Source organism: Meles meles, chromosome 4, assembly GCF_922984935.1.
Source record: "Meles meles chromosome 4, mMelMel3.1 paternal haplotype, whole genome shotgun sequence".
Taxonomy (NCBI): domain Eukaryota; kingdom Metazoa; phylum Chordata; class Mammalia; order Carnivora; family Mustelidae; genus Meles; species Meles meles.
In genome coordinates this window covers 31,312,855-31,335,226 of record NC_060069.1, presented here as the reverse complement: position 1 = coordinate 31,335,226, position 22,372 = coordinate 31,312,855, and the positions used below count along the sequence as shown (strand labels likewise).

At 56.6% G+C, this 22,372-nt stretch overlaps 1 protein-coding gene across 2 annotated transcripts in view; it reads right to left on the bottom strand.

Annotated features, from left to right (window-relative positions):
- The window catches only part of SCN5A (sodium voltage-gated channel alpha subunit 5), a 95,374-nt gene that overhangs the window by 52,482 nt on the left and 20,520 nt on the right, over window positions 1-22,372 (bottom strand). For both annotated transcript variants that reach the window (XM_046003336.1, XM_046003337.1), the window contains exons 4-11: window positions 16,449-16,538; window positions 15,096-15,224; window positions 8,995-9,086; window positions 5,378-5,608; window positions 3,769-3,832; window positions 2,293-2,434; window positions 1,567-1,764; window positions 116-295 (exon numbers count right to left, since the gene is read on the bottom strand). In XM_046003336.1, the coding sequence (XP_045859292.1) occupies window positions 116-295; window positions 1,567-1,764; window positions 2,293-2,434; window positions 3,769-3,832; window positions 5,378-5,608; window positions 8,995-9,086; window positions 15,096-15,224; window positions 16,449-16,538 (1,126 nt within the window). The remainder of the gene's footprint in view (window positions 1-115; window positions 296-1,566; window positions 1,765-2,292; window positions 2,435-3,768; window positions 3,833-5,377; window positions 5,609-8,994; window positions 9,087-15,095; window positions 15,225-16,448; window positions 16,539-22,372) is intronic.

The window sequence follows — 22,372 nt, the reverse complement described above, 5'->3', positions numbered from 1 at the left end:
GAGACTTTCCCTGAGGAGCAACCATGGGGGGCTGTGAGGGCACCAGGGGTCCAACATGATGGGTTTTTGATGCCAAACCCACCCTGAAAGGGCCAGAGCCACTGCTGGGGGTTACCATTGCTTTGGGACCATCCTCTGAGTCGGACTTGGGGAACCTCTCATCCCCACACTCCTCTGTCCCCGAAGACAGTCGTTTTCTCCTCTTGCTTCTTCTCTCATGGGTGCTTACTGGGGCTAAAGGGAACATCTCCAAGGAGCTGCGGGACACGGTGTCCACACCCCTGATGGTGAGGGCCTGGAAAAGGTGGAAGAGGGATGTTTTTGGTCATTGAGACTCTGTGCAGCCTCAGGCTATGGCAGGCCAGGCAACTCTCAGTATCTCACTTTCCCCATCAGGAAGTAGACTTGCACACTTAACCCCAGACAAGGGTATCGTGGAGACCTGAGCTCAAACAGACCCAGGATGTTTTGACAAAAATCAAAGCCCAGGGAAGAGGAAATAAGTGGCTGAGGTGGGTAGCTCTTGGAAGAGGGGAGTGTGAAGGACAGTTGAAGGGGGAGTGTTGACAAGCAGAGGAAATGATAGAACTAGAGGGCAGGAGATCTTCTAGAAGCTTCCGCTGGCCCAGACTGGTGCTGAGGGTGGTGGCCTGGGGCAGTGAGAAGAAAGTGGATGTCTAACAGCTGGCTCAGTAGTTAACCTGCAGCGCCTGTGTGTGTGGCCATGCGTAACCAGTGCTGCCATGCTCACTTTCTGAGCTGGCTCAGGCCTTCAAACTTGGACCTTCCTCATCAAGCTACCAGAAGGCATCCCTTGAGTAGGATAAACTCAGTCCGTGGACAGGTGGTTCTCTTTTATTCAGCATGCACTAGGCTCCTTTAACAGGAGCTACCACCTCTACCCAGCGGGCACCGTTTTCTCTCAGAAGACACCATGGTCAGGGGGAACACTTCCCTCAGCAGGCTCCACAGTCACAATGCCCACCTGTACCCAGCGTGGACTATTTTTACCTAGCAGGCACCTCATGAACAGGCACTGTCTTTACCCAGGTACCAAATTTTTACCTGGCAGACACCACAGTCACATGAAATATCTTCACCCAGCAGATGCCAGCTTCCAGCAGGAACTGCCTTTCATCTAGCAGATGCCACACTTAAAGGTACCAGCTTTACCCAGCATGCATCACGCTCGCAGACACTAGTTTTACCCAGCATGCATCACACTCGTAGACACCAGTTTTACCCAGCATGCCTCACACCCACAGACACCAGCTTTACCCAGCATGCATCACACTCGCAGACACCAGCTTCACCCAGCACACACTATGCTTACAGGTACCAGCTTTGCCCAGTAAGCAGCAGGGTTATAGGCACCGGCTTTACCCAGCAGGACATGCCTTTTATCTAGCAGATGCCACGCTTACAGGTATCAGCTTTACCCAGCAGGCACCAGCTTTACCCAGCATGCACCAGGTTTATAAGCACCAGCTTTGCCCAGCAGGTTTATAGGCACCCACAATTAGGAGATGGCTTGGCTTAGAGGCTCCTTGGCTGGTGCTCACCCACCTCATGCTCTTTCTTGAGCATCTCCATGGCCTCCTGGAAGCGTTTTTCTTTCTCCTCGGTCTCAGCGATGGTGGCTTGGTTTTGCTCCTCGTAGGCCATGGCAACCACAGCCAGGATCAGGTTCACCAGGTAGAAGGAGCCCAGGAAGATGACAAGCATGAAGAAGATCATGTAGATCTTCCCTGCAGACCTCAGGGTCTGGGGGAGTAAGGCGATAGAGGTTATCTTCACTGGGACCCCTTCTAGGTCATGGTCATGGAATTTCAAGTTGTCCAGTCTGCCTGTGCCAAGGGTTCAAATGGCCACAGCTGGGGAGGGAGTAGAGCATATCCTATCTCTAGACGTAAGTGTCCTAACCTATAGAGCAGAACGACCTCCACACAGGGGATAGTGTCACGCCCACAGAGGGAGGCAGAATGTTCCAGTCAACAGAGGAAATGTTGCATGCATAGAGGGGACTATGCCATCACATAGGGTGAATTGTTGTACTCCCAGAGCACAGTGTCCCACAGAGAGGGATGAGTACTGGTTTACCAGCAGTTTCTTTGCTTGCTGTGTCCCTCCCTCAGACATAAGGTCCCTGTCTCTTTCTCCTTGAGTGTCCCCCAGCTCTTGCCAGTGGAGAAGCTGCTGGGGCCACTTCTGGCTAATCACCTGTGCATCCTGGTCCCTGATGTGGGTCCCCAGCCTGTTCTAGGTGTTTCTGCTGCCCGGGCACCCATGTACCTGTTGGTAGAGGCGCTCCCAGCAGTCCTGAGTCATTAGGCGGAAGAGTGCAAGGAACGCCCAGGCGAAGGAGTCAAAGCTGGTGTAACCATGGTCAGGGTTGTCCCCTGCCTTTAGGCACCGGTAACCCTCAGGACATGTCCTGCAGTCAGACACACAGACTCTGTCCCATGCTGTGAGAGCCCCATCCCCCGCCAAGATGCCCCTGGGCCTGACTCTTACCCCTGGGCAGCCCAGCACATGCCCCAAGGCTTCGTGAGGCTGAGTTCCACAAACTTAGTCCCACACTGCTTGTCCTGCTGCCGTGACCTTTCCTGCCACGCCTCCCCCTTGGGACACCATCTCTATCTTTCCTCTACCCATCTGTATTCATCTAGGCCTTAATCCATCTCCCTTCTGCCCACACGATACCCATCCCTGCTGCTTATGTGAATGACCTCTCCCCTCACAGAGGAAGTGCCAAGGGTCTGGCTCACGGTCTTTTCCTCTGGCTGTTTTCCCCATGGGGAGATGGGCACAGAGCTGGCATGTGGTGCAGAGAGGACAGTGAGGCTTGGGGGAACAGTACAGAGCTAAAGAGCATGGAGACCAGGGCAAATGCCAGGCCATGGGCTTGAAGGATGATGTGGGGGTAGACGGGCGTGCCCATTTGCACGACGGTGCACACAGGCTGAGTGAGGCGGGCTGATGGTTCACAGAGCCAGATGGGACAGCCTCTCTCCCAAAGATGGACCACTGGGCTGGATTCATGAGTGTGAGAGACAGAAGGTTTGGGGAAGGGGACTTGGCAAGTGGGAGGACACAGCCTCTGTACCTTGCTCATGTCCTAAGACCCTCCAGACAATCTCTTCAGCTACAAGAAAGGCTGAAACTTCCTACCGAGATACGTGGGACGGCAGCCCCAGAGCCCCTCCCTCCCCAGGTGAGTCTGTGGGTCCCGCCCTTCCCCAAACTGTGTCACGGTCACACTAATCCAGACCCCATCTGTACAGGGCCGTGGGAGCTGCCCGTGATTACGGGGCATCTCTGGACACCCCACTCAGGCTGCAGGTGTGAGCTCTGGCCCTGAGGAGAATTTAGGCTGCTGGGGAAAGCCACGCTTACTCCTGACCCAGTGGACAGATGCACAGGGAAGGAGAGGAGACTGGAGTGGGAGGGAGCAGCCCTGGGGGCCTTCCATGAGGGAAAAAAGCCAGGACTGGGCTGGCAGGAGGCACTGGGCTCTGTCCACCTCCCTGCAGATCTGAGCCCTCATCTGTTACTGCCTCAGAGCTGCCTCCCCTGTGGTGGGGGTGGGGTGACGAGATGCCAGGGCCCCAGCAGCGAACAGAGGCAGGGGAAGGCCTGGGGTCAAGGGCATAAACTGAAAGCACAGTCAGCTGAGAAAGCACCGAGGAGCGGGGGCCCTCGCCTGCCGCCCTCACCTCACCTCACCCTTGCTGGGTGAGGTGGCCCTGGGGGGCGGGTGCCACATACCCGGCATCAGAGCTGTTCCCACACAGTAACACGTCAGAGGTGCCATTCTTCAGCAAGTAATTTCCTGAAAGAGGAACAACCGATGGTGAAGGGCATGTGTGGCCCAGACTCCCGGGGTTCCCGTGCTGCGCCCAGGCCTCTGGGGAGGCAGAGATGCCACTGGCGGTCTCTTCTCTGGCCCTGCCCTGACCCCTACCCTCTGCCTGGCCAGGCCTGATGCAATTCCAGCTGCTTGCCCAGCCTGCCTTCTGCTCCCCCTCAGACCTTCAGCTGCCAGCATCTCCCCAGCTCTCAGAAGACTCAGGAAGTCCCCACAGGGAGCTTCTGTACCCTGCTATGAGCCACTCAGGAGGACACCCAGGGCCAAGAGAGGCCCTGAACCGGGAGGCAGGGGTCTAGGCAGAGACCCAGCTTGGCGACTGAATCCTAGCATGGTCTTGGCAGGCTACTGCTCAGCTCTGTCGGGGTCCACTTCTTCGTGCAAGAGATACAAACTAAGGTCACCGTGGTGATACTGTGGTCTGCTCAGACAGGGCTGGGGCTGGACTCGGTGCCAGATGGAACAGCCAGTCCTGTGCTTTCCCTCTGGTCATCACCCACCACTACCTGCCTTAGTTTAAGGCAGCAGTTCGCAAACTGTGGTCCCCCGCCCAGCGGCAGCAGGAAATCAATGGGGACCTGCTGAGAAAAGTAACTTCCCGAATGCCGCCCCAGAGCTACTGACTCAGGAACCCCGGTGGTGCCGCCCAGCAGTATGTGCTTTCTGGAGCCCTCCAGATGACATGTGGTACATTCCAGGTACATGCGGAAGTTCTGGAACCACTGCTCTTTGGCCACAGTGGAACCATAAGCAAATGGAATCCCTGAGTTGTGGTCTGTTTCTTTTTCCAGCGTGGACTGCTGTTGTAGGGAAGAAGTCCTAACTTCAGAATGTCCCTGGCCTGGAATCTGGCCTTACACCACTGTCTACCTTTGAATCAGACTGATGGCATTACTCAAGAGAGGTGCTGGCCATCAGCCTGGAAAGCAAAAAACCACATATCAGTGAAATGACAGGAGCAGCTCATGTGATTTTGTACAATCACTGAGCTTGCTCTGACTCTCTCTCGGGGCTCTGGGGGCACGTGCATGGGATTAACATTCTGGCAAGGAACAAGGAAGCTGACTGACCCATCCCGTGCCCCACAGGTGGGGCCTGCCCTCTGAAGCCTCACAGATTACCCCAGCGCCATGTCCCACCCTTTCTCCCGCCAGCACTCCTTCCCAGGCAGGCAAGCTGGTCTTCTCCCCATGCCTGATTCTCTAGCGTCCGTCCCCGCCGCTAGCCACGGCAGCTGCCATCCCTTGTCTGCCTCTCCAGCTAACTCCACCCTTCCTTTTCCTCAAGTGTCCGGCCATCTAGCCTCAGAACTCTTGAGGGCAGGCCCAAAGTCTGCTCCCCTTCTGTCCTCTTGGAGTTCCAAAGGGTAGGAGCTGGGATCCCTGAGCAAACCTCTGGGTCTCCAGGGGCTCAAATAGGGCTTGAATGGCCACTGGGAGAAGGTCTGACCTCTAGTGAGGTCCGTGTGGCCTTATAAAGCCCTGCCCAGGCCACAGAGTAAGCCTGCACCTGGGTTGTTGAGGTAGACGTCCAGTGACTTCCAGACTAGGCCGTCGGCCTCCACAGAGCCGTTGGTGTCGTTGAGCATTGTGAAGTTGCGGACACACTTGTGCCTCAGGTTGCCCATGAAGAGCTGCAGGCCGATGAGGGCGAAGACGCTGAGGCAGAAGACCGTGAGGACCATCACGTCGGCCAGCTTCTTCACAGACTGGATCAGCGCCCCCACGATGGTCTTCAGACCTGGGGAAGGCAAGAATGAGTAGGGGGGGAGTCACCCACAGGCCCTGTGCTCCCTGCTCCAATGGGTGGGAGCCAGGCCTGAGGGGGTGCTGGGAGAGGTGGGCAATCATGAGGCAGGGGCAGGTGAGGGAGGCCTCTCTCAGGTTTTTCAGACCAAAGCCCCCATTTCCTCCATCACTGAGATTGCGTCCTGATTCTCCCAGGGGCAGTCAGGAGGGCCCAGGCCTCTTTGCTCTCCACTAACCACATATGAAATGGGTTTCCTGGTTTCCTGAGGAAGAAAACACTCAAAGCCTGTGCCCATCTGGCTGGTCCCAAGATGTAATCTGTGGGAAGGACACTAAGGTCCAGGCCCATTCTCAGGCAGTGGAATCTCCCCTGATCCTTGAAACGGGGAGATACAAGCCATTCCTGGTAGAGGAATGTGGTGTGTTCTTGGAGGATGGTGGGGCTGGCAGTCAGGAGGTCTGGCAAGGGCATGGTGGGTAATACTCTAAAGGGTCGGTCTGGCTAGGGGCCTCCTGTTGGAAAAGCTTCAAGGGCAGGGGAGGGGTTGCCCTGTTTTGCATTTTCCTCCCCTGCCCTGTCTGTCTGGGACCCATCCCCTTCCAACCCATTCCCAAAAGCCAAGGCCACGATGTGTTAGTTGCACGGCCCAGCTCCCTGTAGAAGCCAGCACCACACAGCGAAGTGACAGAAAAGCACGTATAGACGCCTTTGGTCTGACACTGAGCTGTTGTCCTATGACAAGTCTGAGCAGAGCATTGGGAGGAAGAGGGTTTCTCTGCCAGCAGCAGAGCCCTGCCTCCTGCCCCCACTCCCCATCCCCCAACCAAGCGGCCAGGTCTCAGATTAAGCTCCATCCATCCATCCATCCATCGTCCAGCTGGTTAATGTGTTAGGAGCACCTGTGGTGGCCGTGCCCACAGCTGCTGTGCCCATGACCTCGAGACAGGGAGGCAGCAATGAGCAACCATGGGATTGGGGAGGAAGTCCTCCCACTGTGCCCCAGCACTGCTGTCTGCCCACAGCTCAGAGGCACTCAGTGTACTCGGTAGAAATTGTCCTGGCAGATGTTGGTAACTGCCCTGGGCAGGTGTGAACCCTGCAGGGGTCTGGGCCTGGAGAGGTGGTGGTGGTGGGATCCCCATTCTGTAGCCCGGCATGCCCCGTCTCTAGCAGAGGTTCGAGGACCCCCTCAGTGAACACACTCTGGTTCTGCTCACCGGGCCTGGAGACCTGGCCCGTACTGTATGCGGCAGGGAGCACAGGGCAAGAGGTGGTGGGCGGCCAACTCTGCCTCAACTAGCATCCAGTTCTAGGCCCCCGTGAAGCCCTTCCTGGCCTGTGGACATAGTGTCCACAGGGACAATCAGTTGGTGAGCACAGATCCAGTCCTTTAAACATTTCTCATACTGATGAGAGAGTTCACTTTTGGCAAGAATGAGTCCAGTGTAGTAACAGGATTTTTTCAGGAAAGACCCAAGAAGGGAAGGGTGCTGGGCATCAACTGGGAAACTCTCCTGCCACTGAAATTCTAACAGGCTGGGCCAAGAGCCCTTGGAAGGCAACCATTCTGATTTCCTTCCCATGTTGTGGGAGAGGAGACCAAGGTCTGGAGAGGCCAAGGCTCTTTAAGTTTCAGGTCAAGGGACACCTCCTCTGGGGAGACTTCCATAATGCTGACCACAGCATTGTTCTAACGACCACTTTCAGGGTCTACTGTCTGCTTCCTCACTGGGCTGCTGGCAGCTTTGAAGAAGGCCTGGGTTGAGGCTGGCAGGGTTCCTCCTTTACTCTGAGAAATATTTTCCATTGCTAGCCTTTCTTGCCTTTTCTCAACTGCTGTGGTCAGTGTGCTTCTCTAATCTTGTGAGCAGATGATGTGAGGTTGTCCCTGGGACCCTAGAGGACAGACTTTGAGGAGTCTAAGCATGTCTGCGTGCACCCGGGCCAATGACAACACCTGTCTCAAAGGAGGTGACTGTGTGCACTGGGGGCAGACTGTCCCACTTGCTACGGACTCTTCGGAGGGGTCTGGGTCACTGGCAGGGAGCATACCCTACGGGCTTCAGAGGCCAGGAGGGACATTCTGAGGCTCGGTTTGAACACAGCGTAAGTGGATGGGGGTCCTCTTCCAAGATAATTAACCCCATCAGGGAAGAGACTTACTCCTCCAGAGCAGGGCCCCTGCCTTTCTGGGGGCAGCAACAGCGACACGGAGATGAAGGGCCCAGGACCCACGGCCTTCCACTTCAGGAGTGGATGCACCCATCAGCTTCACTTAACTCTTCCCTCGGCTCTGACACCTCCCCAGATCGGTGGCATACACAACCTGTCTCCAGCTGCCTTCTTCCAAGAAGGGCCTTCTCCGGTTCTGAGTGTGGCTGCATTCAGAAAAGGCTCTGGAAGGAACCTCTGGGCACTGCTCTGTGGGCTGTGAAATCATCATAAGCCTTTTGAGAGCTTTCCTGGATGGCTGGGATAGGCCGGCTTTCTAGAGAGGCCGCCCGAGCTTGGATTTCCCGGGTGCAGTTGCCAACATCTGTCAAGGAGAATTGCTTCCCGAGGCTACCATGCACAGTCCACTACGCCTCTACCGCGCCATGCAGCGAGGGCTGGTAGACGCCAAGGCCAGATGACGCCTGTCCGCAGAGGACCTGTTTCACAAAACGCGGCTGCGGCGGCAGCTGTGCCCTTGTCGCCACAGGGGGCCCAAAGCAGGGACTGCGCCCTCGGCCCCGTGGGCCTGTGGTTTCCCTCAAACTCAGTTCTTTGGTTTCCTGACTGGAGCGTGATGCTTCTGGCCAAAGCAATTCTCATATAAGCTTTCAGCTCTTCAAAGCGCTGAGTTCAGTTTGGGAAGGACCTCACCATCTTGGGAAGAATTGGGGTTCAATCCAGGACCTGCCGTGGGAGCTGTGTGCCCCCGGCATCTGTGAGGGTGGGCTTTGATAGGGAGGGCAGCCCGAAGCCCCTCGTGAGGCTTTGAGGGGACAGCCGTGTCCGCCGCCGACAGCCCCCGCAGCCGAGCTCTGGGAAACGTATTCTGGTGACAGGCACCTTTGGAGGGGCCTTCCCAAGGGCCGCCTGGGGCCCAGCTGGCTGGGAAGGCCTGAGCGTGTCCCTCCGGCCTTGGCGTTTAACCTGATTTTTCACCTGAAATGACTGATATAGTTTTCAGGGCCCGGAGAACTCGGAAGGTACGTAAAGCTGAGACATTGCCCAGGTCCACAAATTCAGTTGTATATCTGTAACAAGGGAAAGTCACAAACGAGACAGTGACAACACGCCAGTAGGAGACACACGATGGGAGGAGGGGGGAGGGGAGACAGAGAGAGAGTCACTTGTAGCTGAGATCTGAGAGGCAAATCTGGGCATCTTACCTGGGATAACTGAAATAGTTTTTAGAGCTCTCAGGACTCTGAAAGTTCGAAGAGCCGACAAATTGCCTAGTTTTATATTTTCTGATACATACCTGCAGAATCAAACCACAGTTATTGGGAATTACAAAGCAGCACCTCAGCCTGCCCTCCCCGACCCGCCCAGTCCCTTCTCCCCCTCCCACAGGGAGGGCTGCCGACAGCCCAGGGCTCCCTCCGGTTCTCTTCCTCCTCTCCACCTTCCTGACATCCGGCCCTCGGTGAGATGAATTAAGGATGTCCACACAGCAAGCCCCCACACGGGAGGCGGCTCTGTCAGCGAGGTGCTCCTGACCGCCGGGTGACAGAGGAGCCAAGGGGCATTCTGGTCCCAGCTTTGCTCTGCATCTTCTGTCCTCTGTGATCAGCTCGTGCCTGGCTGCCCCCGACTCTGGTTGAGAGCCTCACACAGGTGTAGCAGGGTCTCTGAAGGCCGAGTCCCCCACCTCAGTCTCATTCCAAGACCTCCGGAGACCTCCAAGGATGGTCCTAGTTCTTCACAGGAGGAGGGACCTCAGGTGAGGGCCCAAGCGATGCTTGGCAGAGCTGAGTGGTTGAGACGTTCCAACCTACAACTGGGACAGTCACCCATCTGTGGTCTTCACAGGCACGGGAGGAAGGAGTCGGTCCCTGGGGAGCAGGGGACTGCCCAAGCAAGTGTGAGGGTGTGTGTGGATGGGCCACGTGACCAGGATGTATAAGAGAGGGGGTGGACAGTGTGTGACCAGGACCATCGGGACAGTGGCAAGTGACTTGTGATATTTAACCAAAGATTTCACATCCAGGGTACCTGACATTTAAGCGAAGGCGTCTGATGTTTAACAAAGGACAGTGGACTCAGGATGTCTGGTTTTTAACCAAGTGTGTCGGACCTGGTGTCTGAGTGACATCAGACCCAGGTCTGCAGACCGATGAAGCTGGATGAGTGCCAAGGGTGGGCTGATCGTGCAGCTGGACTCACTCTGCTAGTCAGTCTGGACCTCCAGGCCCTTCCATTCCACTCAGAGTTTCTGAATCTGCTTTCAAGCTGTGGGTATCTGCGGGGGAGGACTTGGTAGACTATGTCAAGGGACTCAGTATCCTGGAGTCAGCCGGGTCCTGCCTTGTCCAGCTCTCTGACTGGGCGGACGCCAGATTCCTCTATGTCTCCTCATGGGGCCCTGTGGACCATGCCTGCTCCCTCCTTACTCACCGCACCCCTGCAGAGATGAGAAGTCAACAGACACATTCTCAGAGCTTTTCTTCGGGCTACACCAGATCCTTTTTATGGTGTGGCTTCCATTCCTTCCCCTGGACTCGCTTCAGCTTGTGAACTTCCGATGGGGAGTAGATGTCACCTCCCTTATTCTGGCCCATATACAACTATTAATTCGGTTCACGCGCCCTCTCTGCTTTCGTTGGCTGTTCCATCCCCTGTGATGACTCAGATGCTCAAACCTCTGTCCCACATTCTTCTTTCAGGCTTTACTTTCCATCTGGATACGGTGCTGCCACAAGACTTTCAGGTTTATCTCAGAACGTTGCCCGTGTTGCCATGAGACACAAAGCCATGGGTCCAGCCTGCAGTGGCTCTGGGCCCCATTTCCTGCTGATGGACCGGTAAGTGTGGCCTGGGACAACAGTCTTTCTACTCAGGACACTGGTTCCAAGAGTGTCTCTTCTGGTCCCAGGGAGTGAGTAGAGCACTGTGCAGATCACAGGGAACCAGCGGTCCTTGCTTCTCCCTTCTTGTCCCTCGCAGACCCTGTCTGTCCCCTCGCATCTCCAGGGAAGCCCTGCCTGTCTGAAGCTTGGACTCTGCCTGTCTCTGCCTGTCCCAGGGCAGATCTCGTCTTCCCACACCCTCAGGCTTGCCCTCCATTCATGGTCCGCCTCCTCAGCAGCTGGTACTGAGCACAGAGGAGCCAAGATCCCAAAGTGTGTGCTCCTAGCAGGCTTGCAAGGCCAGCTGAGTGGCTGAGAACAGGAGCAGGGCTGGTGGTCATCCATGAAGTCAGGACACATGTGGGAGAGCGATGCTGAGGAGAAGGAAGTCTCAAAGGTAAGACACAGGGCTGGGTGAAGGGTTGGTGTGTCCGTGACCATGCCTGTGACGTGGACGCTCCTGCCCTTTCAGCTGATTCGGAATCTTCGGCCTGGCCGCTTCCCACATGGGGGTCCTAGACCCCCCCGTGAGGCCTCTCTTGGGGCTCCAGGATGTGTGGCCGGAGAGACCCTGTATTTGGCAAAGGGCCAGCTTCGGGAGTGGCCGGGTTGGGGGTAGAGAGAGCTCTGCCCGTGAGGCTGGCAAAACGTTCCTCCAGGCCATTCTACTCTTGCACGCCAGCCCCAGGGCAGGGGAAGCCCTTCTGGAAGCCAGAGGAACCTGGAGCAAGGGCAGACCCCCTCCAGCTCCACCCCCATCTTCCTGTGCAGCCCTCCTATTCAATGCAGTCGGGCTGCTGGGCAGAGAGGTACAGCCCACCCTCTCCTCTCTGCCCTCCCTCCTTTCCCCTCCAGGTTCAGTTTCCATAACAACCCCAGGAGGTGGGAGGCTGTGCTAACGGGCAGGTAATGCCCAGCCGGGGAGGGGCCCTGGGAAGAACTCTGGCTGGAGGGTTGCCTGGCAGGCCTCCTGGCAACTCAGACCCTCCTACAGTCTCTACGTTGCATGGGAGGGGGGATCAGGTGGGAACAGTAGACCTGGCGTGCCTCTTGAGTGAGGGGACCTGTTTTAGTTTCAGCATGGCTGCTGATTCATTGCACAAATTTGGGCAAGAGGTAGGCTCTCTCAGAGCCTCAGTTCCCCATCTGTAAAATGGAGGAGGGGGAGTTTCACTGAATCAACCACTTCTGCCATCCAAGGCTCCTTCAATTACTCTAGAAGCCCCCACCCCAACCCCTTACGGAGTCATTTGACTATAGGAGGATGTATTTCACTGCATTACCAGGGCACCACTGTTCTCCGAAGGCAGGGCCACCACCAATCAGAGTTGCCAGGCCAATCCAGCCCACAGCAGATCCCTGACATGCCAGTGGGTTCCTGCGCCCCAGGGGAAGCAAGTGCCGTCTCCCGGAGATGTTCAGGAACTTGGAAATGGTCTGCTGGCCTCTAAGGCTCTGTTCTGCTTTGTCACCCCCGGTTCTGGTCCAGAGCAAAGGCAGGCAGGCAGGCCTTGATGAGGAAAGCACACCTGCTCTGTGATTCCAAGCGGAAGAAGCAGTTCCCTGTGGACTCCCATGGGGACTGAGACAGAGACTCTCTCATGGGATAAGACAACAGGACTCACTAAGGGCCTGAGGTCATTCAGAGCATCTTCCAAAGACCTGCGGTTAGGTAAGGGACTCAGGGTTCTGGGAGCATCCCTGCGGTGGACACAGTTCTGTTGGGGCTCCAGGATGGGAAGTAGGAAAGACACAGGCAGATGCTGTGTCCTGTTCTGCCACAGCCCCCTTCCTGTGACACCAAGTCCCCAGTGGCTCAAAGAGCACTGCTCCCCTCCCGCAGGCACTCCAGAGCCTGGGTCTGGCGTAACACTCCTGCCCCCTTTCAAAGTCAGTGCAATGTCCTTCCTCTGAGTGGAGAGGTTTCCTTCTCTCCTTAAGAGCAGAAGCCTCCCTGCTCCGTGTTCTCAGCTGATGATCCCACTTCATACCGTGGAGAAAATACGAGCAATCAGAAAAGAAATTCTCTTCTTTCATCACCGACTCTCCCAACCCACCTGAAATTCTGCCTTCCTTGCTCTGACGGCCAGAGTTCCATGTGGGCCCTAGATTCCTGGCCCTCAGGCCAGCTCAAGGGCTTTGCTCCTGCAACTGACCCTCCTCCGCCATCAGGTTGCCCTCTGCCCCGCCCCGCATCCCCTTTACAAAGTCCCCTCCAGTGGTGCTCTGCCCGTCTTCCCCACCCCCGGCATCCTAGTTTCAGTCCTGTTTACAGCTAACCCCGCAAAGTGCATGTCTATACTTGCCCCAGTCTCTTGAGCCCTGTCTAATTAGGTGTCTGTACCCCCATGTCGGGTCAAGGCAATCAGCGGGGTCACGGTCATCTCAGTGGCATCAAGGTCAAAGCGGTGTCACGTCTCGGACTGTCATGGTCTCTGCCTTGGATTTCTTCAGCCTCCTCAGGGCATCTTTCAACGGTAGCCACACTCAGCCAGTCCTCTGTCCAGGTTTTCCTCCACCTTCCGTAGCGGTGCCCTCCAGACTTCTTGGCTCACCCCTTCTTCCCCGACCTCGAGATGTTGGAGCATCCCGAGGTACAGTCCCCAGGCGCCGTCCCTTCTCTGGCCACACTCACTCTAGATGATTCATTCATCTGGTCTCCTGGCTCAAGTCTCATCTGCGCCCTGATGGGTTCTAAATATATATCCCTGCCTCGGACCTCTTTCCTGAAGTCCAGACTGGAATATCCAGTTGCCTATTCCGCATCTCATCCTGGATGCTTTCAGACTTAATGCATTCCAGTCGAGGTGCTTGAGTCCCTTCCTCCCTCGGCCAGCTCCTCCCGTCAGCCTCCACGTTAACAAACGGGAACTCTGTTCACCCAGCTGCTCGAGTCAAACCCACCTCGGGGTCTCCCGTCAGCCCTACCCTCAAAGTACCTTCAGAATCTGATCATGTCCCTCAGCTTCTCTACTTAAACCCCAGTCACTGCCACCATCTCTCTCCTGGAGCCCCCCAGCTGCAGGGCAAACTTATGATACATAGCTCAGGCCCTGTCACTCCCTGCCTTTCAACCCCTGATGGCTCTCTTCATGGCCCTCAAGGCCACAGAGCTGCCTCCCACCTCCCTGCCTTCTCTCTGGCTACACTCTCCCTTGCTCACTCGGCTCTGCCCAGGCCTAAGTCTACAACGGCTTTGGGCAAGCGGCAGCGTCTCTCGGAGCCCGTTTCCCCACCTGTAAGGTGGTGGGCTGGTGTCAACTCACAAGCAGAGCACCGAGAAGCAGAGGCCCTGATGCACTAACCAGCAGACTCTCCATCTCACCGGAAAGCACCCCATCAGCAGGGTCTGGCTGCCCGCTCTCCCCTCTCTTCCCCACGGCATGGCTCAGCTCACAGCCAGGGCTGCTCACGCCCCGGGTGAGGCAGACCTTGACCGGCATGAACAGGTGCATTCAGTGAATCTGAGAATCCTACAAAGCAGGCGCTGAACCGAACCTGCAATACCACCGAGGCCAGCACTATCCTTCCACGAGTCAGGGAACAGGGGCCCTGCAAGGGCAAAGTATTGGGCCCACCAGCTCCGCTCCCTGCCAGGGTGCGGTGCTCAGGCCCGCACACACATCAGGCTTCCAGAAAGGGTTTGATGGCTGAGCCCAGGCCACAGCTCCCACCCGGAAGGCCCAACCTGATCAGTTGTTGCCTCCAGAACGCAGCTTCTGTTGCGGACACATCCCGAGGGGAATGCCTCAACCAAGCCTCAGCGAGGATCTCTTTCTAGACAAGGACGCTGCATGGCAGCAGGCCGGGGATATTCCCATTCACGCTCTGGCAGGCTCCTTGTGGGTCCTTGGCATCTGTTTTGTCATCTGTAAAATGGGGACAAGGAATCTCCATCCGGGATACCTCACTGGATCATGCCAGTGACCAGGTGCCTTAGAATGTGCCAAATATGGAGTCTGTGAGTGGAGAGAGCAGAGGTGCTGGTGTGCCCGGCGTGGGCTCCTGGGGATGCCCGGTCACTTCTCCAGGCTCCTTGTCTTTCCTGCTGACTCATTCTTAATCACCTTGGAATCTAGGTCATTGATCACAGTGCTCCAGAGATCCGGGGCTGTAACACTGGTTTCCCACTGTGGAAGGGGCAGAGGACGCTAAGCCAGAATCTTAATGGTTTCTGAGCCCAGGGCTGCACGGGGCCACCCCTGAGCCATCGGGCCTGACTGCCATGGCCCACCAGGAGGGGCTGGGGGCCTCCATCCTGTCTTCCTCTTGCCATAGCAGTGAGGTGGGCTGCTCCCCAGCCATATGCAGCCTGCAGTGGGGGGGTGAGAGGGCCTAGTGGCGCAGGGCCAGGGATGACGCCCACGTCCCTGACTATGGCCTGGCGAGACACAGTACGGCTCAGAGAGCAAGGTACTCACGCCATGACGATCACACTGAAGTCTAGCCAGTTCCACGGGTCCCGGAGGAAGGTGAAAGCATGCAGGCAAAAGCCTCGAGCCAGAATCTTGACAAGAGACTCAAAGGTGTAAATGGCAGTGAAGGTGTACCTGGGAGGAGAGACCCGCGAGGTTTTTCAGGGAGGCTGCAGCCCGCAGGCCAGGTTGGCCAGGTTCCTCACGTGCATGCCCGAGCCCTGGATAGCTCTGCTCTTAAGTAGCCCTCAGATCAGACCCTCGGCCATGCTCCCTGGCCTAGTTGGAGGCTTGGTCCAAACGTGGGACTAATTACGGCATCTTTGCACGTGATGACTCAGCATTGCTGAGCGCCTACCATGTGCCCCTCTGAACTTTCCATGTTCCCTCTTGTCTTGGTGTAAGAAGACCCTCGACTTCTCTCCTCACTCCAGTCCTGGGGGCCATGTACACGGGCATATGGTGGTCACTGGGTCTACCCTGTAAGGACGCTCAGATCATGTCACTCCCTCATCTTTGCTGGTTGGTCCTCAGCAACTAGTGACAGGAGCACGGTCCATTCTCCAGTGCACTCAGGAAGGGGGCTGAGGTTCTAATGCCTGAGGCTAGGTGGGGTGAAGAATCGTGATGCCTAGATGCCAGGACCATGGGCTGCTTCCTTTATCCCTGCAGTCCTGGGCAAACGCAGAGAGTCACAAGGCAAGCCACTTTGGCAAGAGAGGCTGTCCCTGACATTCCATCAGTTCCCTGAAAACAGGCACCAAGTGCCCCAAGGGGCTATCGGGTCTGTTTGAAACTTAAGGGTACCGTACTCTCATTTGATAAGGATGGACTGGAAGCTGTTTTCTGAAATTGAGCAAACGGTCCCAGGAGGCAGCAGAGGTAGTAAGTAGTGAAGTGGGGACACCCCTGGGCCATGCCCTGCTGGACAAGGTGCGCCTCCAATTTCCAGCTTCCTGTCCATCAAAGGGGGACGGTGGTTGTCCCCATTGTATGGCGCTGCCCGGAGGGTCAGAGGAGATGTGGTTTATGGTTCCATGGCAGCGCCCAGAACACACTAAGTGCTCGGTAAGTCAGGATTTTATTTCAGAGCCTTCCTCAGCCGGCTCAGTGCTCTTTAGTGTGGGTCAGGAAGGAATCTCCCACTTGGCCAACCTGGAGAGCTTCCTCCCTTGAGGACACCGCTCAGGGCAAGGAGCCGGCAGGACCAAGAGTGGCCAGAGAGGGAAGGGGCCGAGCCAAGGACCCTCCAGGGGGGCGAGTCCCGCCGGTGACTTCTGGGGTGACTTTCGGGGCCACGGTATGGGACGGACAGGGAGAGAGGGAGAGGCCGGCCACAGAGGCCCTGAAGATACTCACTCGACATACTTGGTCCAGGGCGGAGGGTCATGCTGGGCCATGAACACGCAGTTGGTCAGGATGGTACACATGATAAGCATACTGAACAGCGTGGCGCGGAGGTCAAGGAAAGCTACGTGCAGCGGGCCGGCGGGCCACTGGCGCCCGAGGGTCCTGCCCTTGCGATTGTCACTGCCTTGCCACTGCCGCCAGGTCAATGAGGCAGGGGCTCCAGGGCCCAGGCCCTGCGCACCTTTCCCCTCCTCCGCACTTGCTGCAGGAGCCCTGCCCTGCTCTGCAGTCCCCTCAGGGACCAGACAGCTGACACGGCATCATGAGCAGAGTTCCACCTAGGCTCCGTCCTGGAGGGCAGGGAGGAACACCCCCAGAGTACAGAAGTTTTGACCCACAGCCGCGTGGGAGGGAGATAGGATCTGGAAACTGCTCCTCAGGGGCCACTTGCTTGCAGGGAGAAGAAAGCTCTGGCAGTGGGGCTCCCAGTTCCTTTCCCTACTTCCCCAGGGGGCTCTTTACCTTTGGTCTAGGACCTCTCTGAAGGGTTCTGCTGTCCCAACTTAAACGCCTCGTCAGGACACAGTGACCCTGAGGATGCAGGTGATGGCTCCTCGTACTGCTTCCTGCCCTTCACACGTGCCCCACCTAGTGCTCTCCTCCCCATCCTTCAAGAAACTCCTCAAGCAGGTGCACCGCCTCTGAGCTGGGGCACCTGTCCTCCCCGCCTTGAGCAGGAACATCCCCTCAGAATGAGCACCCCTCAGAGCAGGAGCACCCCTTCTGAACAGGAGCACCCCCTCTGAGCAGCCTGCTTTGACTCCTAAGGGACTGCACCCCTAGGGCATGGGGCATCTCTCCTTAAATGTGCCCTTGCCCCCTAAAAGCGGTAATGCCTATCTGTTCCCCATCAGAAGGGGAGATCTTCAGATGTTGGGTCTTGGGCATCCTTCTGGGCCCGGCCCCTGGCCTTGAACTGAACTGCCCCAGGCCTTGGTTCATCCCTAACTTTCTGGCTGCCTTCTCTGCTGCTTTATGCCAAATGAAGCCCTGACTGACCTCCTGGCCTCTCTCACCTCCACAAGACCTACAAGGGAGCAAGGGGCAGACCCTGGGGCCATGGAGGGACTAGGGTAGGGGAACCCCCAAGGGGCCAGAGTCAGAACAGGGAACACTCGGCTGCTCTCACGAATTCCCTCCCCAGCCCAAGAAGAGAGGCTGGGCTTCCGGCCCCTTGCGGCTGCCCCAGGCTCATGGCCACGTGGCCGCCGGCCCCAGACCTGTGCATAGCAGCTGCCCACCTGAGATTCCCTCTGGCTGCCAGGGAGCTGAAGTAATTGAGCCCTAGGGGCCTGCCTCTTTCCTCCCTAGCAGAGCTCCTCTGATTTCCAAGGCCTGGCCCTGCCTCAGGTCTGAGGGGGAGACCAGTGCAGTCAGCCAAGCCGGGGTGCTGACTCCTGGGAGCGTGTGGGGCTGCCCCAGCTGGGGAGGGAGGAGAGGTGAGTGAGGCCTCTCAAAGAATGCAGGCGGGAGACCTCCACACTTCTAGTCCTCCTTCTAGGGAACTGAGGGGATTAGGAAATAGCCTGCCAAGCCCCACCCCAGTTTATAATGAATTCTCCAATTTCTCACCTGAGATGAAAGAGGATCAGGCTTTGGGAACCTCCCTCCGTTAAAGCAGATGGCTCCAGGAAGTCCTGATTCCTCGCTGGTGGGAGGACACCTCTCCAGGCCAGGGGTGTGGCTGGGGGTGGGGGGGTGGAGGGAGCAGTGGGGGGAGTGGTGTCCCTCCGCAGGAGAGCTGCCCGTCCCTCTGCCTGTGGGCAGGTCTCCCTGGCTGACCCTACTCCCTTCTCCCTCACACATGCCCGTGTTCCCACACCCAGACTCTGTGCCAAGGCTGTCCTTATTGGGCGGACGGTTAACTTGCCTCTCAAGCAGCTTTATTCACCAACCTCCCACCTGATCCACTACTGGGGATCCCAGGTGATTCCTGAAATATGAAAGTAATGACCCTAAGAGTAAATATTTATTGAGCCCTTCCTAGGTGCCAGGCTCTGCTCTCTGTAACCATTAACTAATTCAATTCTCCCAACAACCCTATGTGGGGTCAGTGGAGGGGAGAGACTTTGTCTCCATTTTGTACCCGAGGAGACTGAGGCACAAGGTGAGGCCGGAGATTCCTACAGCCGGTAGAGTAAGAGCCCTCCCACCCCGCCCCGCAGACAACCACATCTGAATCCCGGACAAGTGCAAATGTTAATTTATATGGCAAAAGGGTTTGTGGATGTGATTAAATGACTTGTCTTGAGATGGGAGGTCACCTTGAGTAGTCGGGGCGGGCCCAGGGTCAGCACAGGCTTCTTCTAAGCAAAGGAGGTAGGCAGGAGAGTTGGCAGCGGAGCCTTGTCTGTGGGAAGAATCCCACCAGCGGTTGCTGACTTTACACACATAAGCCAAGGAGTCCACACAGCTTCTAGAAACTAGGAAAGACTAGGCCCAGAGTCGCCCCTGGTGCCTCTAGGGAGGAATGCAGCCCCGCCCACACACCCTCAGTGAGACCCTCCTGGACTCCTGACCTCCACAAGCATATGATACTACATTTTGTGGTTTTAAACCACTACATTTGTGGTGATTTGTTGAAGGGGCCACAGACTGTCAGTACAAAGCCGGTCAATGGCCTGGCCCTGCTCCGAGTCCCCGCCCGCCCAGCGCGAGCCCCCCCTACTCTGAGCCCTGTCTCTGCATGAGAACACCAAGGGGTCATCCTGCTGCCTCCAAACAGAAGGGCTGGGGCAAGTCACATTGCCTCACGGGTATTGCTACCTCATACTTGGTCTCTGTCACCCACCGGGCAGTAAAACCAATGAGTGAAAGGCTTTGTAGAGTGTGTGCAGACTGCCACCCTGCCGGGGTGGGGGTTACGGGATGAAACTGTCATTTTTAAGAACAGACCTAAAGAACATGTGTGCTTGGCCCTGGCTGGGAGACAGGGAGGGAACAGCTCCAAGATGGGACATTATGAAAAACCGGGCCTGCCTAGGGCTGGGCAGGAGGCTTCCTGGAGGAGGCATTTAGACAGGCACCCAAGGCTGGACAGGGTTCTTTTAGCAATCCATCAGGCTGCTGGGTTGCCTGGGGAGACCCCTCTCAACAGCTCTCACTAGAGCAAAGAAAAGGCCCCTGGGCAGAGAACAGCAGTGGACAGGCTGCCTTGGACCAAAAGACTCGGCTGGAGCTCAGGTGAGTTGAACTCTGGCATCAAGACTTAGGGAAGAGCCAGAGAAGACGGCTCGCTCTTTGGAGTGCTGCCAGCCAGGGTCTGTGTCCTATGGTGGGGAATGACAGGAGCTGCCTGCCTGGGTTCTGGCTGTTTGACCAAAGGCAACGGCTTAGGGGGAGGTGCAGCAAACCCTAGACTGTGAGCTGCCTGACCACTGGAAACCCTGCCTGCCTCTCCTGAACCTAAGGACCACCTTTCCATTATTCTCCATCACTCCTGTATGTGTGTGTTCTCTTCCTGCCTACAGGTGCTTCCAGTCCACGTGACTCTGCTCAGAGCATCCCCAGGTCCCCCATGGAGCCCGGCAGGCAGCCAATACCGGAGAGATGAGTCAAGTGCACTCCAGCCCCGGGCACACCTGTTTGCACTGCTTGGCAGTTTCAGGCCAATGACTGAGCTGGCCCCATGTGTGGGCAGAGGCAAAGGCCAGCTCTCTAGGTCTGAGCCCTGCTGAACATCTTCAATCCTGTCATGTCATTGTCCCCAAACACCCACTCCCAGTCTCATGACTAAAATGCCAGCAAGGACTGCCTGCATGGGTGGTGGGGCATGCCTTAAACTTGGCCTGCCCGTCTTTGGATCCCGAGGAGTCAAAAACAACAACAACAACAACAACAACAAAACCTCGAGAACAGAAGGGATGCTGCGGGGGGCATTTTCATATATCTGTGCCATTCAGTGAACATGCACACACACGCACGCACACAAACACACACAAACATGTGGTTTGATTGCCCATTTGAATCTGCTAGAGAAACGTGGGAGGATTTTGTGAACAGACCCTGTGCACCCAGGAAGGCAGAAAGCTTCTCGGCGTGAACGTGATGCCTCTCTGAATGTGACTGCAGTAGAATTGGGAATTCAGTTGGTTTCTTTTATTTAATCCTGGCAGGAACACATTCTGCAGGATTATAACAAAAATACATTGGAAAAAAAATAATTCTACATACCCATATTTACTTTTTAGGCCACTTCCCAGGGATGCTGAACAAGCGTGGCACTCAGAGCAAAGCTGAGCTGAATTACGGGGCACTTGCTAGCAGATCGCTGGGAATGCCTGCCTCATTCCTAGTGAGTGGGTTTTCTTCCTTGAGAGCAGGGGCCACCCTCCTGCCCCTTGCTTTGTTCTTCTCTGCCCCCTGGCCCTTTCCAAAGGGCCGAGCCCCAAAGGGCATCCATGGGTGGCTCAGAGGTGTCTGAGTGGATATGAAAACACAAGCCAAGCATGGGACAGAGTTTCAGTTTGGCAGAAATGCTAGATCTCTGCTGCAGGACAACACGCACATAAACCTACTCCACATAAACACCACTGCACCCTACACTTAAACATGGTCACGACAGTGAATTTTATGTTTTGCGTTTTTTTTTTCTCACTACAATAGAAAAGAATGTAAGCAGAGTGAAAGTTCACTACTCAGAACACGAAATCTGCATGCAGATTCACAGTGACTGCTAAGGGGCACGAGGCTCCTTTTGGGGGGTGATGACATGCTCTGGAATTGGATAGTGGGGATGGTTGTACCACCGTAGGAATATACTAAAATCCACTCAGTTGGACGTCTCAAAACAATACGTTGTATGGTATGTGGATTACATTTCAACCAAGAAAAAAAGAAATACACGGAGAGTTTGTGGATTCCTAGGCTTCACACTGGAGCTTCTGGTCTGGAAAGGGCCAGGAATCTGCATTTTGAGTAAACTACCAGGTGAGCCTGAGATGACCCTCAGAGACCCACACCTGGAAACACCTGTCCAGGGTGCTGTGTGCGCGGATCGCCGGGCCCTCGAGAAAATGCAGGTTCTGGGGGGGGGTGTGCCTGAGACTTGGCAATTCTTATGAGATCCTCATGCTCCTGCTGTTACTTGTCTGTGTGCCACACTCTGAATGGCAAGGCTCAAGGGCACAGAGGGGCAGCTCCCAAACCTCGAGGATCTAGACCCTTCCTCTCCCCACTGCTCCCAAGCCCACTAAGGGGCGCTACTGAGGGCCATCGGAGTGCTTCCAATCCCTGGCAGCTGGAGGATCCAGGCAGCCCCTGGGAGCCCACTTCAGGGCCTCAACCATGGCAAGCCACCTCCCTGGGGCAGCTGCCCTGGGGGACACAGGCCAGCTCTGAGGCCTCAGGGTCGGTCGTGCCCAGAGTGGGGTGGGGGTGGTGGTGGGGATGGGGAAGCAGGGGGGACACCAGCAGCATCGCACAGCCTCCGTCATGGCTCAACGGACCCTTTGGCCAGGCTGTGGGCGCCAGTGCTCCCCAACCACCTCCCTGGCCTCATCTGGCCACCCCCACCCCGGGCCCAGCCCAGGGCCCTGCAGGAATCCTGGGGCTGCCACCGTATCCCTGGAGGCGCCCCAGCTGCCAAACAGTGTTGGGTTGGTTAGATACCTGGAGGAGAAGCCCCAGGTGGGAGCCAGAGCATGCTTTCAGGGAGGCCACGCCCTCGGAGACCAGCTCTGAGCTGGAGAGGAGGCCGCCCTTGCCTCCTCCTTCTGCGCTGTCCTCACCAGCCCGTGCCTGCTTGCTGGCAGGAATGACAACTATTCCTGTAGCTGTCTTATCAGTCTTGGGGGACGGTACAATTCCCAAGGGGGCAAGGACAGGATCTTGTTCAGCTCCACGCACCCAGGGTGCCCTGCAAAGTGCTGGGT